We start from the raw sequence: 17146 nt of genomic DNA, 5'->3' as shown, positions 1-17146 counted from the left end.
GAGTCTCTCCAACAGCCAAGACTGATGTACGGCTTAGGAACATATCCTGTGGAAACATGCACAAAGTATAACAACCGATAGTCTAGCTCGAGTCGTCTTGTCCATTCCACAAGGCCCACACTCCACGAGACGGCGATCTCGCTGCAACTTAGATTAGATTTGAGCAATCCTTGACTTTATAATTGGAATATCATGTAAAATGTAACATCGTCTGTGAGGAGACTATAAATCATAAGAAGCGTTAACATATTCGTTTTTCGTCTATGACATTCGTTGGGCCCAATGCCAAATCAATCCGTTGTAGCGAGGTTGTCGCCCCAGTGGAACTGGGGTAAATAAAGCGCGCGGGTTATTGACACAGAAATTGTTACTGTGAAAATTGCCAAACAAAGATCCGAAATTACTTACCCTCAGGCAGTGTGACGGGAACACCTGAAGGGAAAAAGAGAAAATGTTGACAAGAATTACCCTCAAATGTTATCACACCAAGTTTGCTATGTATATTGTTCTGTTATGTATGTTTATTCCTTTAAATGATGTAACTTTAATAGTAAACGTGTTCTACGTTACACTTGTGATGTATGAAGTGACGACCTAGGCAGCCATAATGTGCACTTTGCATTTAACTGAAAAAGGATCGAATCATAACGTCAAGTTTTTTTCCTCTGTCTATCTGTGGATCAATCCGGCTTTTCACGTTTCGAAATACCCTAGCTGTGACGAACACAATGCTGCCATTTTAGTTAGTGGGACTGGGCAGGTTACAAAGTAACGTGGGTAGTGGCGAGAATTCTAATACCTCCTATATTCCCGATGCACGTGGTTTAGTTACTATTAGAATGAAATAAAGAGTTATCCGTGTGAGGGTAATGTTGTGGTCTCCAGGTTACCAAAAAGGATATTTCATCGTACCTGTAATCAGGTAGACCTCGTTTGCGTGGGCTCCCCCTTCTCCATCTTTCCCACATCCCGACGAGCTGCCGTACTTCTTGTAAGTGCTGAAGCCAGTGGCCGAGCCAAAACACTGGCCGCCATGTTGGACAGCAAAGACGGAGAACCCGCGAGACTTGGCCACCTGTAGGAAAACAATATCGACATTTTAAGGACATGGATATTTATTTCTTGAGATTTACCACATTTGCAGAAGCATTGACATAGAGTCCATTCCAAGACACCATGAGGGTTTTTAGGCGATATTTGTAATAAGTCTGAATTATTTGGAATAAAAGAATATCTAAGCCACAATAATAATTTTTTTTAAATTGACTAAGAAAATGTTTAACTATTTGAATTCCTTTTAATATTTTAGAAACATTTTGAAAGTAACTGTACAAAAATATCTTTATTTAGAATTATTGTGAAACCTCTGTGTGATTATTTCACATTTACAAATATTTACAAATATTTGTAAACTTCGCCAAATGGTAAGATTAGTTTATTGCCCCCATAAAAGTAAGCCCTATTGTTGCATCTGTATATTTTTAGATTTCACTGCTGGGCACTGGTGGATCCTTTGTGGTGGGCCATTGTTGCATGGCACCCAACCATACTTTGCAAGGATGTGTGAATTGGTATCTTCCCAGCCCACTGACCCATTTACAAAAAATGGTAGAAAATGGTAAATAATGGTAGAATGCTGCTATCATTATCTAGAAACCATTAGAAGTATCCAATTCCACACCATGAATATTTCCAAAGTTTTACAGGACCAGGAAAATAGTTGTAAAGTTGTAACAGTGTTCAAAATATTTCTGAAGTATCAAATGTCCTAGACATATAATTACAAAACTTTAGAATCAATTCTAAACAATGGCAACAAACATCCGCACGGTGTCTTGGAATGGACTCTAGCAGGCGATTATCATATTTTCAAGATTTCAACCCGGAGACAGACTTTTCAATAAGCGTGGCGAGTCGACGTTTCTTTAACGTTCTCAATGTGTGGCTCTTCTCAAACAAGGGACCTCCGTTTAACTCCTATTCGAGAGCATTCCTAATTTAAGATTCTACCACGTCAGTTGATAGTACTCTTAGATCCGTCTATCCATACATATCATTGCCATAATACGATACTCTGTTACCTTGACTTCAGTCGTGCCAGATTCGGGCACGAAATGTACCGGTACGGATTATTCTCTTTAAGCAATGCATCGCCATGTCACCTTTCCCCTTTTTCAGCCTAGATTCGGTTTCGGTTCTTTGAAATTCCCCTTTCCTTGTATCCGGTCTTACATTAATGTCATGACCATACCCCACTTTACCTTGAAAAGTGTCAGTACGAGACACGTTTGCTTCTGCCAAAATAAACAAATGTCACCGAACCTGGTAGCACTTCTCGATGGCGTGTTTACGGGCAGCGTACGCTCCGTCCAGCCGTTCGTCTGTTTTCTCCAGTTCGGCGATGGCTCGATTGCTGGTGTCTTTCCAGCAACCCAGACTGATGTACCTCGGACCTTGCACTTTGGCAACCGCTCCACCTGTGAACAAAAAAAGATCATACTTCCGTTTGGTCATATAGTCATTACTAAAGACCATAAAATAAATGTTATGGCATCGTCCCCATATCAAAATTGTCAAGAAAAGGAATAGTCACATAGCCTAATATAGCCTTTAGGGTACCAGGGGCCAGAGCCCGTGTATTCATACGTGTTTTCAGGTTCTTGGGGATCTACTACTACTGTCAGACAGTCTACACAGACTAAGCCACTTCGCAGGAACTAAAGGACGATGGATAGCATAATACTGGGGTTCTACTTATAACCCGTAATCCGGGTGGTAAAGAGTCTATAGGGGTTTCACACGTGCGTATACCATCAAGTCCGAATGAGTTACGAATGGTAGTCTTAGCCTATACCAGGCTCCACAGGCCACTGGAAAAATAGTATAAACTGAACAAATGTAGACAGATAACATGCTAACTCGTCTGACATGTTGTCTGTATTTGTTCAATTTCCACTATATCCACTGGTCTGTGGAGCGAGTTGACAGAGGCTTTAAGTTCCATAAGGACAACAAGACTGGGCTGTCCATGTACAAGACATGTAGACACGGCTTCCAAACTGTTTGGCTCAACCCTGCCGTGAATGTCAATCAGTTTGGAAATTTATTCAAAAACCGCCTGATAGACACATTTCTCTCTGGCTGGAGACAAGAAATAAGAAGTCTAAGCAAACTTAGTACTTATTGCAGAATCAAAAAAGATTTCTGTCTTGAAAATTACCTTTCAACTGTTCAAAACAAATCCTTTAGAAATATCACTACGAAACTAACAATTAGTGCCCACTCCCTACAAATCGAAAAAGGGTAGACATCACAACACAGCAGCCAGTGACAGACTGTCCAACATGCCATGATAATATTGAAAATGAATCCCACTTTATAATGGATTGTCCAACTTATGATAGAGAGAGACAAAAAAATGTTACAGTCTATTAAATGCAAATCTGATACTATGTTACCACCTACCAGGACAGAAATGTTCAATATGTTACTATCATGTCCTGCTGATATATCTGCCTATGTCGGTCAATTTATATATAACTCATTTAAAAAACGTGACAATATTATACTATCATGAACCAGCACATAATAATAGCCTTATTGTAAATATTGTATACCATGTGTAAAATAGATTAGTCTCTTAGATTTTTAGATACTAGTAACTCATGTAGTGTTCTGTTCTGTATGTATTGTATGTACAAGTTGCCAAACACTGTATCCTCTACAGTTGTCGTGCAATAGAGTTCTTCTTCTTCTTCTAAGGACTTGAGGATATACGCATTTGTGAACACATCTTATCATATTAGAGGAGTGCGTCAAAACGTAATGTGAATCGCTAGCTCGTAACTAGCCTATTATATACACTCACCTCCTTTTTGAACGCTGGGGTTCATCATATCTGAAAGGCAGAATGAAAACCTTTTAGTTAGGAATGTAAAAAAACTATCGTTACAAAGGAGACAATTTGCCATATCGTATTTAACGAAACTTATTCGGAGTACAGACGTCATATCTCCGTCGCCGATGAATAAAATGTAACATGACAAAAGACACGATACCTGAGATGAGATAAACCTCATTTCCCCAGGGTCCCCCTTCCCCGTCGTGCTGGCAGGTGGAGTAGGGTCCGTACTTGTTGTAGGTTTTGTGGGCTGTAGCCGATCCGGCACACCAGCCGCCATGTTGGACCGCAAAGGCTCGGTAGCCACGTGACTTGGCTACCTGGTAGCACTTTTCGATGGCGTTGGCGCGTGCGGTATAGCTGCCGTCCAAACGTGCGTCTTTCCCCTCCAGAGTAGGAATGGCGCGGTTTCCGGTGTCCTTCCAACAGCCAATGCTGAAGTACGGCTTGGGAACAAAGCCTGTGGATACATCGTACAAAGAATTAAAGAATATTTGAGTCGATTCTTTGACTCTCTCATTGGTGTTCTCATGTTACATGTAAGAAGGTTAAACGACTGAGACCACCGGGAACGGTAAGCACTGAATGCAGAACCGTCTATTAGACAAAAGATATGAAATGACTCACCAGGAGGTAATGTTTTGAGGGCACCTGGAAGAAATACGAGAAAGGTTGATAATAATTATTCATTAAATGATATATACGATATTGATAACACTCCTTTTATGCATAACTCGCACTTCTTATGTAAACAAAAGACGAAGGGCTTACCTATTAGGTTGCATGCAAATCTATCTTTTGATTTTCTTCTACAACATGTAGTATGCAGCTTATGGATATATTCCCCGTGATACTTCTGGTTTGTCTGAGTATAATTATAAGGACCACAAAGCGATATGGGCCAGAGGTGTAGCTTTTTCGTGTTTTTGTTGCATGAGGTTTTATGTTTTATGTTAATTCTATATAAAGAATGTATATTGCGCTTTACATGTTTTAAAGGATTTTCTACCTTACATGTTATTAATTATTAATGTTCAAACTTACCTGTTATCAGGTAGACTTCGTTCGCCCAGCTTCCCCCCTCTCCATCTTTCTTACATGATGCCGAGGGCCCGTACCTCCGGTAGCTGACCAGAGCATTCGTAGAGCCGCTGCCGAAACACTGACCGCCATTTTGGACCGCGAAGATGAAGAACCCGCGAGACTTGGCCACCTGTATGACAGGTTTCTCATTATATGACATTACAACTTCCTTTTGTGAAGTTTTTTAAATTTTATTTATTAGATCAGTCTCGAAATGCTAACCATTACTGCAAAACGCTTTACTTTTTTTTCGGAACAAACAAAAGTCATTCAATCTGATATCAGAAACAAACCGCTAATGCTAAAAGGATATTAGACAGAAATCACCGAACCTGGTAGCACTTCTCGATGGCGTTCTCGCGGGCGGTGTAAGTCCCGTCCAGCCGTTCGTCTGTTTTCTCCAGTTCGGCGATGGCGCGATTGCCGGTGTCTTTCCAACAACCCAGGCTTATGTACTCCGGACCGGCTGTAGCGACAAGACAAAAATACTTTTAGTAGAGTTTAACTATGCTATTCTTCAACAGTAGAGTAATTTGTGAAAGAAATATGAAGTGGGATCATTCACAGAAAAGTTACCATCGTCAAGTTTTATCTAACGTAAAAAGATCTTACCGCAGACTGGCACGGCACACTCCTCCCATGGCGTGCTGGGGTCCGTGGTGTAGCACCAGACACCTTGGCGGGCTCCCACGGGATTCCGGCAGTAGTTCCCATCCAGACCAGATAACGGATGTTTGTCAGGTGTGCTGTCGTGCTTCTGTGGCGTCTGGCTGGCCCAGTGCTGGCACGTCTTTCCTGATCTGGTCACAGAAACTGTTCCTCGGTAGGACACCCCATTTTCCTCCTGGCATTTTTCTAGGTGATGAAAATCAGGTAGCTGTTCTTAAATGTACTAGATAGAATAGTGTGGTTAAATGTTCTACTGTTTCAGTGCTTTTAGATATTGAAAGTAGCATGTGTCACGTCCATCTAACTTACATATTAGGGCCTGTTTTGTTATGTCCTGCTATGCAATGTTATGTTGTGCTGTTTTATGTTATGCCATCTTACGTTAGAAGGATTCAGCGATAGCTGACAATTGACCTACTCACCTGCTTTGTTTGCCCTGACAACATCTGAAAGACAGAATAACAAAATTATAGAGATGAAACTTATGGATAAGTGAATGGTATAATAGTTTTGTTTTCAAGCAAACTTACGTTCAAGCCAACAAAGAGACAGAAAGGCTCAGAGATTGGCATGCAAGCTTAAGGTGAAAACGAAAATAAAAGCTATCTACCTGAGATGAGGTAAACCTCATTTCCCCAGGCTCCCCCTTCTCCGTCCTTCCCACAAGTTGTGTAGGGTCCGTACTTCTTGTAGGTTCTGTAGGCGTCGGCAGATCCGGCACACCAGCCGCCATTTTGGACCGCAAAGATACGATAACCACGTGACTTGGCCACCTGGTAGCACTTGTCGATGGCGCCGGCACGTGTAGTGTAGCTGCCGTCTAAAAGTTTGTCTTTCCCCTCCAGAGTAGGAATGGCGCGACTTCCCGAGTCTCTCCAACAGCCAATACTGATGTACGGCTTGGGGACGTACCCTGTGGAAACATGTCCGAAGTTAATTGACGATTGAGGTTGAGTCATGCTGTCCATAAGCATATGGGTCAGACATCGTTATTCCTTAAAATAGATACTAGACGACTCAGCGATTAAAACGAAAGGAAATGTAGAAATGTCTATGAAACATAATGTGAGAAATCACTTACCCTTGGGCAAAGCAATTGGTTCTCCTGGAAGAAGAAAAGAAAAGGAAATGATGACAAGAAAAATTAACAAATTTTCGGACTGTAGTAGTATTCATGCATGTCTCTGTTATTTATGTTTAGTACATCAAGTATCAAGTCTTATTCTCTACACCTATTTTGTACTTTGTGTAACAGTCGTTGCCATACTTTGTACCATGTACAAATGTCGAGCAATAAAGTTCTATCAAAACGTTCTGGTCAAACGTTCTGCGTTATACTCATGCTACTTGGACCCTGTCATTACTCTAAAAACTCATATTTCTACACTTCTCATGTAAACTAAAGGAGTGATGTATTGAATAAAGGGGTGAATTCTGCCGCCTCCGACGTTCATTTTGTAAAAGAATTTGGATGTTAAAAACACTTAAAGTCTAAAAACAAATACAAGGCATTAGTGTCAGCGAAATGTTGTGATCGCAAAAGGATGTTCCATCTCACCTGTTTTCATCAGGTAGACTTCGTTCGCCCAGCCTCCTCCTTCTCCATCTTTCTGACATGATGACGAAGGCCCGTACTTCTTGTAGGTGCCGAGAGCAGTAGCCGAGCCGAAACATTCACCGCCATTTTGGACAGCGAAAACGGAGAACCCGCGAGACTTGGCCACCTGTATGGGCATGTTTTCATATCAATGAGAGGCACAAAAATGTAGGTCTTGTTTTTGAAATTGTTCTTTATCAAGATACATCGCTTAGTGCTCTATAAATTATTCACGTATTTGAATTACTTTCATGCATGACAGATTCTGGTGGAAATGTATAAGTACAGATCATAATCGATCTATAAGTGCGAAACTATCCCTCCTCATATTCTATGAGAACCAACTTAATTCTAAAGCAAATATGCTGCCACGTATATGGAATCAATTAACTAGATGTAGCAAGTGCTTTCATGTCAGTAAACACTGAAACGTGTCAGTAGGCGACATTTTTTTTTCTTCTGCCAAAATTAATAACAAAAATCACAGAACCTGGTAGCACTTCTCGATGGCGTCAGCACGGGCGGTGTAAGACCCGTCCAGCCGTTCGTCTGTTTTCTCCAATGTGGAGATGGCGCGATTGCTGCTGTCTTTCCAACAACCCAGCGTGAGGTACTTTGGACCTTGGATCTTTGCAACTTCTCCACCTGTCAGGAAATAATCAACTATTACGTTTAATCAAATATTATTTTTACCGATGTTGTCAGTTCTACATGTTTACAACGGACAGAAGTGAAGTATAGAAAGTATTCGGACCGGGTCACGGGTCAATGAGGTGGAGTTGTGACTACTCAATACCTACCTACCTTTGCCCAAAACGTGGACAGGTCATTCAGGACCGTTCTAATAATGACAGTTTGCAAATCAGGGTAGGAAAGTTTTTATATCTTGGTTCTATTATAGAGAAGTCTGGAAGGAAAGTGTGGACTTGGTCCGCGGGCAAGCAGCCCGCGATGATGATATGATTCTATTGTTTGTTTGTTTTAAATTCATTCATAGCTCGATAAATATCATTTCTGCAAATCGTATGGAACTTTCCTTAAACACATACAGACAGAAAATGGTTTCTCAAGATGGAACTCTGTGTGAGGTGATGCAGGCATATTACAATAATTTCAATAAATAAAAATGACTGATGATCGGCATACTCACCTCCTTTGTTGGGGATGAACATACCTGAAGGACACAAGAACAATGTTATAGCTATTATAATAGACATTTATCACTTTATATTGGAAATTATTGTTGAACGTTACCAGAAATGAAAGTATAATATCAATCTCGTCATAAAATAAAACGTGAAATGCATGTAAAGAAAATAAACACGGTAGAAGACACGATACCTGAGATGAGATAAACCTCATTTCCCCAGGGTCCCCCTTCCCCGTCGTGCTGGCAGGTGGAATAGGGGCCGTACTTGTTGTAGGTTTTGTGGGCTGTAGCCGATCCGGCACACCAGCCGCCATGTTGGACCGCAAAGGCTCGGTAGCCAAGCGACTTGGCCACCTGGTAGCACTTTTCGATGGCGTTGGCGCGTGCGGTATAGCTGCCGTCCAAACGTGCGTCTTTCCCCTCCAGAGTAGGAATGGCGCGGTTTCCGGTGTCCTTCCAACAGCCAATGCTGAAGTACGGCTTGGGAACAAATCCTGTGGAAACACGTGTTGAGTTGAGAAATGAGAGGTTTGAGAAGAAGTCATTGTAGTCCCTATTCTGTATGTTAGACACAAGAATATTCAACAACTGATTCGACGGAGAATTTTGATGTAGAATCGTCTTCTTTGAGAAATAATATCAAATGACTTACCTTGAGGCACTATTTTGGTGGCACCTGTAACAAATACAAGAAACATTCAGAAGAATTATCCACAGTGATCAAGAGATACTCCTTACATAGTAACAATGTGAAGTAATTACTTAACCTAAATGAAGAAAAAAATACCTTTGGCTTTGGTCTGTTTTTCGATTGAGGAGTTTGCATGTCTTTTTGTTTGCTTCCAAAGAAAAATGTAGTCTAGAGATAGATACTTTGTGCTGCCACTATTTTTGTCGTCAGGACTTATGGTATTTCATAGCAATATGAGTAATTAATAGTGGGGTGAAGTCTGCCATCTCTGAGGTTTTAGGTTTTACGGCACTTGTGTACAGATTTTGTATAATGGATTGAACTTACCTGTTATCAGATAGACTTCATTCGCCCAGGGACCTCCTTCTCCATCTTTCTTACATGATGCCGAGGGCCCGTACTTCCGGTAGTTGACGAGAGCACTACCAGTCCCTGCACCGGCGCACCAGCCGCCATTTTGGACAGCAAAGATGAAGAACCCTCGAGACTTGGCAACCTACATGGACACGCTTTCTTTATCATATGCCATTGAATAACGACTTCCCCTGTCAAAGGTCTACTCTTAGATCAGCCCTGAACCGATGACATGAACTTACAGTTACACACAAAAAAATACATTTCCTTCTGGTTTTTAGGGAGCAGGCTAAAACACGATCTCCATGTAATGTCGTCGGGGTCTCCTACCACACACAAATGATCTTTGCTTTCCCTCATTTCATTCTAATAATACAGTCGCCCGACACATACAGTAAAGTGCCAGTACGAGACGTATTTGCTTCTGCTAGAATAAACCAACATTCCCGAACCTGGTAGCACTTCTCGATGGCGTTCTCGCGGGCGGTGTAAGTCCCGTCCAGCCGTTCGTCTGTTTTCTCCAGTTCGGCGATGGCTCGATTGCCGGTGTCTTTCCAACAACCCAGGCTTATGTACTCCGGACCAGCTGCAGTGACGAGACAAAATACTGTTAGCAGAGTTTAACTATTCTATTCTTAATTTGTGAAAGAAAAATGAAGGGGGATCATTAACACGAAAGTTATGAACATCGTTTTTTTTTCTAAGGTTACAAAGATCATACCGCAGACTGGCACGGCACACTCCTCCCATGGCGTGCTGGGATCCGTGGTGTAGCACCAGACACCTTGGCGGGCTCCCCCGGGATTCCGGCAGTAGTTCCCATCCAGACCAGATAACGGATGTTTGTCAGGTGTGCTGTCGTGCTTCTGTGGCGTCTGGCTGGCCCAGTGCTGGCACGTCTTTCCTGATCTGGTCACAGAAACTGTTCCTCGGTAGGACACCCCATTTTCCTCCTGGCATTTTTCTAGATGATAAAAATCAGGTAGCTGGTCTTAAATGTACTAGATAGAATAGTGTGGTTAAATGTTCTACTGTTTCAGTGCTTTTAGATATTGCAAAAAGCATGTGTCACGTCCATCTTACTCAAATATTGGGGCCTGCTTTGTTATGTCCTGCTATGCAATGTTATTACCTGCATGTATGCAGGTATGGTTTTGATGCTGGTGGAAACTTTTCGGTAGCCGGGGATGTAGGGCGCTGTATCTCGTGAACGGATGGTGCGAGCACGACGATTTTTGGTACGTGGGTTGGGGGTGGTAGCCTGACACTCAGGTGTGATTTTGGGCCTCCTGGCGCTTGACCTTGACATTAAAGGTGGCTTTTGTGGTGTTTTGGGGGCACTTTTGGCGCTGTGTGTCCGGAACGATACGCGCCATTGCGACGATTTTTGGTGCATGGGTGGGGGGTTGTTGCCTGTTGCCTAGGATTGACTTTGGGCCTTGTCGCGTTTGAACTTGACCCGGCAGGTTGAATTTTGTGTCCGGGAGGGGTGTTTCCGGAGTTATATCTTCTGAACGGCTGGTGCTGGCGCGATGATATTTGGCACATGTGTCGGCGGTGGCTGAATAATGCTCAATTTTGATTTTGGCGCCCTTGGTGCTTGAACTTGACATTTTAGGTTACCTTTTGTGCGGGCACGGGGCGTGCGCTGTATCTCCGGAACGCAAGGTGCCATTGTGTTGCCATTTGGTACGTGAGTTGTTTGTGGTGTCCTGGTGGTCAGGTTTGATTTTGGGCCTCCTAGTGCTTGAACTTGATACTGTATAGGTTGACCCTGTTTTAGTGTGGTTGGGGCATCCTCCCAATATCTGCTTGGTTTTAAAAACAGATTATGGTTGGGTGTAGAACCATCATCTGGCCTGGGCCACCTTCAATGTATCAGGTTACTTAGTGGCACTGACAGTTTGCCAGATGACGGGAGTGTGCCAGATTATATATCTGTTGGTCAGGTATAATTGGAGTTTGCTTATTACTCTTTGTGGTGTTTCTAGAGCTGTATAGTACTGAGTTTTAAGTTCCGGTACAAGTTCCTTTACCCTGTTGGCAATCATGGTTGAACTTGAACTTAAACAGAAGAAGATGCAATTTTCTAATGTGGAGGAGAACTGTATAGAGTGTGGGCATAAGAGAAAGGTATGTGTATGATTTGTCCTGTGTTTCTTTTTGTTTCTTTGGTAATGCCATTTCCATACTGTATACAGGTAATTTGTTGTTTTGGGCTAGTCATATTCGCTTGGTTTTTGGGCCTGCTTAATCTATGGTACAGGCAGGGTTAAGTGGTGGAGGCTTAGCTTTGTTCTGTTTTGAATTCAGTATCGTTTGTTGCATTTTGTCGCGGCAAATATATGATGAAATTCCCCTTCTAAGCAACTGCTCATTGGTTTGCGGGGATGTTTGCTGGGTGTTTGCTCTGACTACAACAGCTTCTGAACTTTTCAAAGCTTCCATTGCCAGCAGCTTGCCATCTATAAATGGGATTGACAAGGACATTTTTCATAGTAAATTGTGTTGTTAAATTTGGCTTAGATACTACAGGAGATTTAGGTTTGGGTTGGATGGATTGAATGAAAATATCATACCACCCTGGGGACTAACTGTTGCTGCTGCATGGGGGCTACCACTATTCATATTGTCTAATGTCTATGGAACTACAGATAAAAGTATCATTGGTCAAATTATGCGAGTAACATTCCGATGTCAAGTGAATAACACCCCAGAAATAAATCTTTAATGAATATCATTGGAAGAACACAAACCAAGGAGACTTAGCAGCTGCATTAGGTCAGTACATTGAAATAGGAAGATATTAGTATATCATGTGACAGAGTAACTACATGTGCATGGGCCATCTGAGACAAAAAAAGGTAGCGTCTCAACAACTTCAAAGTACTGTGGTTGGTTACATACTTAAGAAATCCAAAATAAGTAATGTTCATCCATGTCCAAACTTACAAATTCAGAAAATGGAATTTCAGAGTCAGACTTTTGCATGGTGCACAACCAACACGGTAAAAAGCTCATTTTTCCAACCACGTACCACAGACAAAAAGGCAAAAATACACAATAGGTCTACAGAAACCCAATACATTTCATGCAGGCCTGAGGTCTACGAACTCTTGTGTTGTGCTGTTTTATGTTATGCCATCTTACGTTAGAGGGATTCAGCGATAGCTGACAATTGACCTACTCACCTGCTTTGTTTGCCCTGACAACATCTGAAAGACAGAATAACAAAATTATAGAGATGAAGCTCATGGATAAGTGAATGGTATTACACTTTCAAGCAAACTTACTTCCAATCCAACAAACAGACAGAAAGGCTCAGAGATTGGCATGCAAGCTGAAGGTAAAAAAAAATAAAAGCTATCTACCTGAGATGAGGTAAACCTCATTTCCCCAGGCTCCCCCTTCTCCGTCCTTCCCGCAAGTTGTGTAGGGTCCGTACTTCTTGTAGGTTCTGTAGGCGTCGGCAGATCCGGCGCACCAGCCGCCATTTTGGACCGCAAAGATACGATAGCCACGTGACTTGGCCACCTGGTAGCACTTGTCGATGGCGCCGGCGCGTGTGGTGTAGCTGCCGTCTAAAAGTTTGTCTTTCCCCTCCAGAGTAGGAATGGCGCGACTTCCCGAGTCTCTCCAACAGCCAATACTGATGTACGGCTTGGGAACATATCCTGTGGAAACATGTCCGAAGTTAAACAGTTAATTGACGATTGAGGTTGAGTCATGTTGTCCATAAGCATATGGGTCAGACATCGTTATTCTTTAAAATAGATACTAGACGACTCAGCGACTAAAACGAAAGGAAATGTAGAAATGTCTATGAAACATAATGTGAGAAATCACTTACCCTTGGGCAATGCAATGGGTGCTCCTGGAAGAAGAAAAGAACAGGAAATGATGACAAGAAAAATTAACAAATTTTCGGACTGTAGTAGTATTCATGCATGTCTCTGTTATTCATGTTTAGTACATCAAGTATCAAAACGTTCTGGTCAAACGTTCTGCGTTATATTCATGCTACTTGGACCCTGTCATTACTCTAAAAACTCATATTTGTACACTTCTCATGTAAACTAAAGGAGTGATGTATTGAATAAAGGGGTGAATTCTGCCGCCTCCGACGTTCATTTTGTAAAAGAATTTGGATGTTAAAAACACTTAAAGTCTAAAAACAAATACAAGGCATTAGTGTCAGCGAAATGTTGTGATCGCAAAAGGATGTTCCATCTCACCTGTTTTTATCAGGTAGACTTCGTTCGCCCAGCCTCCTCCTTCTCCATCTTTCTGACATGATGACGAAGGTCCGTACTTCTTGTAGGTGCCGAGAGCAGTAGCCGAGCCGAAACATTCACCGCCATTTTGGACAGCGAAAACGGGGAACCCGCGAGACTTGGCCACCTGTATGGGCATGTTTTCATATCAATGAGAGGCACAAAAATGTAGGTCTTGTTTTTGAAATTGTTCTTTATCAAGATACATCGCTTAGTGCTCTATAAATCATTCACGTATTTGAATTACTTTCATGCTTGACAGATTCTGGTGGAAATGTATAAGTACAGATCATAATCGATCTACAAGTGCGAAACTATCCCTCCTCATATTCTATGAGAACCAACTTAATTCTAAAGCAAATATGCTGCCACGTATATGGAATCAATTAACTAGATGTAGCAAGTGCTTTCATGTCAGTAAACACTGAAACGTGTCAGTAGGCGACATTTTTTTTTCTGCCAAAATTGATAACAAAAATCACAGAACCTGGTAGCACTTCTCGATGGCGTCAGCACGGGCGGTGTAAGTCCCGTCCAGCCGTTCGTCTGTTTTCTCCAGTGTGGTGATGGCTCGATTGCTGCTGTCTTTCCAACAACCCAGCCTGAGGTACTTCGGACCTTGGATCTTTGCAACCTCTCCACCTGTCAGGAAATAATCAACTATTACGTTTGATCAAATATTATTTTTACCGATGTTTACAACGAACAGAAGTGAAGTATAGAAAGTATTCGGTCTGGGTCTCGGGTCAATGAGGTGGAGTTGTGACTACTCAATACCTACCTACCTTTGCCCAAAACGTGGACAGGTCATTCAGGACCGTTCTAATAATGACAGTTTGCAAATCAGGGTAGGAAAGTTGTTATATCTTGGTTCTATTATAGAGAAGTCTGGAAGGAAAGTGTGGACTTGGTCCGCGGGCAAGCAGCCCGCGATGATGATATGATTCTATTGTTTGTTTTTTTAAATTCATTCATAGCTCGATATATATAATTTCTGCAAATCGTATGGAACTTTCCTTAAACACATACAGACAGAAAATGGTTTCTCAAGACGGAACTCTGTGTGAGGTGATGCAGGCATATTACAATAATTTCAATAAATAAAAATGACTGATGATCGGCATACTCACCTCCTTTGTTGGGGATGAACATACCTGAAGGACACAAGAACAATGTTATAGCTATTATAATAGACATTTATCACTTCATATTGGAAATTATTGTTGAACGTTACCAGGAATGAAAGTATTATATCAATCTCGTCATAAAATAAAACGTGAAATGCATGTAAAGAAAATAAACACGGTAGAAGACACGATACCTGAGATGAGATAAACCTCATTTCCCCAGGGTCCGCCTTCCCCGTCGTGCTGGCAGGTTGAATAGGGGCCGTACTTGTTGTAGGTTTTGTGGGCTGTAGCCGATCCGGCACACCAGCCGCCATGTTGGACCGCAAAGGCTCGGTAGCCAAGCGACTTGGCCACCTGGTAGCACTTTTCGATGGCGTCGGCACGTGCGGCATAGCTGCCGTCCAAACGTGCGTCTTTCCCCTCCAGAGTAGGAATGGCGCGGTTTGAATTGTCCCTCCAACAGCCGATGCTGAAGTAAGGCTTGGGAACAAATCCTGGGGAAAAACGTGTTGTGTTGAGAAATGAGAGGAGGTGGAGTCATTGTAGTCCCTATTCTGCATGTTAGACACAAGAATATTCAACAACTGATTCGACAGAGAATTTTGATGTAGAATCGTCTTCTTTGAGAAATAACATCAAATGACTTACCTTGAGGCACTATTTTGGTGGCACCTGTAACAAATGCAAGAAACGTAAACAAGAATTATTCACAGTGATCAAGAGATACTCCTTATATAGTCACAACGTAAATTTATTAGTCAAACTAAATGTAAAGAAATATTACCTTTGGCGTTGGTCTGTTTTTCGATGTTTTCTTCCAAAGAAAAATGTTGTCTAGACATAGATACTTTGTGCTGTCGCTAATTTTGTGGTCTGGATTTTATTTCAATGCAATATGGGTAAGCCATAATGGGGTGAAGTCTGCCTTCTCTGAGGTTTTAGGTTTTACGGCACGTTTGTACGGATTTTGTGTAATTGATCGAACTTACCTGTTATCAGATAGACTTCATTCGCCCAGGGACCTCCTTCTCCATCTTTCTTACATGATGCCGAGGGCCCGTACTTCCGATAGTTGACGAGAGCACTACCAGTCCCTGCGCCGGCGCACCAGCCGCCATTTTGGACAGCAAAGATGAAGAACCCGCGAGACTTGGCAACCTACATGGACACGCTTTCTTTATCATATGCCATTGAATAACGACTTCCCCTATCCAAAGTCTACTCTTAGATCAGCCCTGAACCGATGACATGTACTTACACACACAAAAAAAAATTTCCTTCTGGTTTTTAGGGAGCAGGCTAAAACACGATCTCCATGTAATGTCGTCGGGGTCTCCTACCACACACAAATGATCTTTGCTTTCCCTCATTTCATTCTAATAATACAGTCGCCCGACACATACAGTAAAGCGCCAGTACGACACGTATTTGCTTCCGCTAGAATAAGCGAACATCTCCGAACCTGGTAGCACTTCTCGATGGCGTTCTCGCGGGCGGTGTAAGTCCCGTCCAGCCGTTCGTCTGTTTTCTCCAGTTCGGCGATGGCTCGATTGCCGGTGTCTTTCCAACAACCCAGGCTTATGTACTCCGGACCAGCTGCAGTGACGAGACAAAATACTGTTAGCAGAGTTTAACTATGCTATTCTTAATTTGTGAAAGAAAAATGAAGGGGGATCATTAACACGAAGTTATGAACATCGTTTTTTTTTCTAAGGTTACAAAGATCATACCGCAGACTGGCACGGCACACTCCTCCCATGGCGTGCTGGGGTCCGTGGTGTAGCACCAGACACCTTGGCGGGCTCCCACGGGATTCCGGCAGTAGTTCCCATCCAGACCAGATAACGGATGTTTGTCAGGTGTGCTGTCGTGCTTCTGTGGCGTCTGGCTGGCCCAGTGCTGGCACGTCTTTCCTGATCTGGTCACAGAAACTGTTCCTCGGTAGGACACCCCATTTTCCTCCTGGCATTTTTCTAGATGATGAAAATCAGGTAGCTGTTCTTATGTGTACTAGATAGAATAGTGTGGTTAAATGTTCTACTGTTTCAGTGCTTTTAGATATTGAACAAAAGTATGTGTCACGTCCATCTAACTCAAATATTGGGGCCTGTTTTGTTATGTCCTGCTATGCAATGTTATGTTGTGTTGTCTTATGTTATGCCATCTTACGTTAGAGGGATTCAGCGATAGCTGACAAGTGACCTACTCACCTGCTTTGTTTGCCCTGACAACATCTGAAAGACAGAATAACAAAATTATAGAGATGAAGCTCATGGATAAGTGAATGGTATTACACT

General features: G+C 42.3%; 1 protein-coding gene across 5 annotated transcripts in view; it reads right to left on the bottom strand.

The window, feature by feature from the left end:
* The window catches only part of LOC118414482, a 119428-nt gene that overhangs the window by 50844 nt on the left and 51438 nt on the right, over positions 1–17146 (bottom strand). For all 5 annotated transcript variants that reach the window (XM_035818545.1, XM_035818544.1, XM_035818543.1 and 2 more), the window contains 28 exons: positions 17060–17083; positions 16580–16822; positions 16312–16445; positions 15839–16007; positions 15498–15521; positions 15041–15343; positions 14850–14873; positions 14207–14361; positions 13681–13846; positions 13296–13319; positions 12817–13119; positions 12637–12660; positions 10167–10409; positions 9898–10031; positions 9419–9587; positions 9053–9076; positions 8592–8894; positions 8401–8424; positions 7741–7895; positions 7212–7377; positions 6735–6758; positions 6264–6566; positions 6076–6099; positions 5597–5839; positions 5317–5450; positions 4946–5114; positions 4529–4552; positions 4222–4361 (listed from right to left, as the gene is read on the bottom strand). In XM_035818545.1, coding sequence (XP_035674438.1) covers positions 4222–4361; positions 4529–4552; positions 4946–5114; positions 5317–5450; positions 5597–5839; positions 6076–6099; positions 6264–6566; positions 6735–6758; positions 7212–7377; positions 7741–7895; positions 8401–8424; positions 8592–8894; positions 9053–9076; positions 9419–9587; positions 9898–10031; positions 10167–10409; positions 12637–12660; positions 12817–13119; positions 13296–13319; positions 13681–13846; positions 14207–14361; positions 14850–14873; positions 15041–15343; positions 15498–15521; positions 15839–16007; positions 16312–16445; positions 16580–16822; positions 17060–17083 — 3872 coding nt within the window. The remainder of the gene's footprint in view (positions 1–4221; positions 4362–4528; positions 4553–4945; positions 5115–5316; positions 5451–5596; positions 5840–6075; positions 6100–6263; positions 6567–6734; positions 6759–7211; positions 7378–7740; positions 7896–8400; positions 8425–8591; positions 8895–9052; positions 9077–9418; positions 9588–9897; positions 10032–10166; positions 10410–12636; positions 12661–12816; positions 13120–13295; positions 13320–13680; positions 13847–14206; positions 14362–14849; positions 14874–15040; positions 15344–15497; positions 15522–15838; positions 16008–16311; positions 16446–16579; positions 16823–17059; positions 17084–17146) is intronic.

The sequence above is a fragment of the Branchiostoma floridae genome, chromosome 4 (genome assembly GCF_000003815.2).
Source record: "Branchiostoma floridae strain S238N-H82 chromosome 4, Bfl_VNyyK, whole genome shotgun sequence".
Classification (NCBI taxonomy): domain Eukaryota; kingdom Metazoa; phylum Chordata; class Leptocardii; order Amphioxiformes; family Branchiostomatidae; genus Branchiostoma; species Branchiostoma floridae.
The sequence above is the reverse complement of the archived record's forward strand: the minus strand, read 5'-3'. Positions and strand labels throughout refer to the sequence as shown.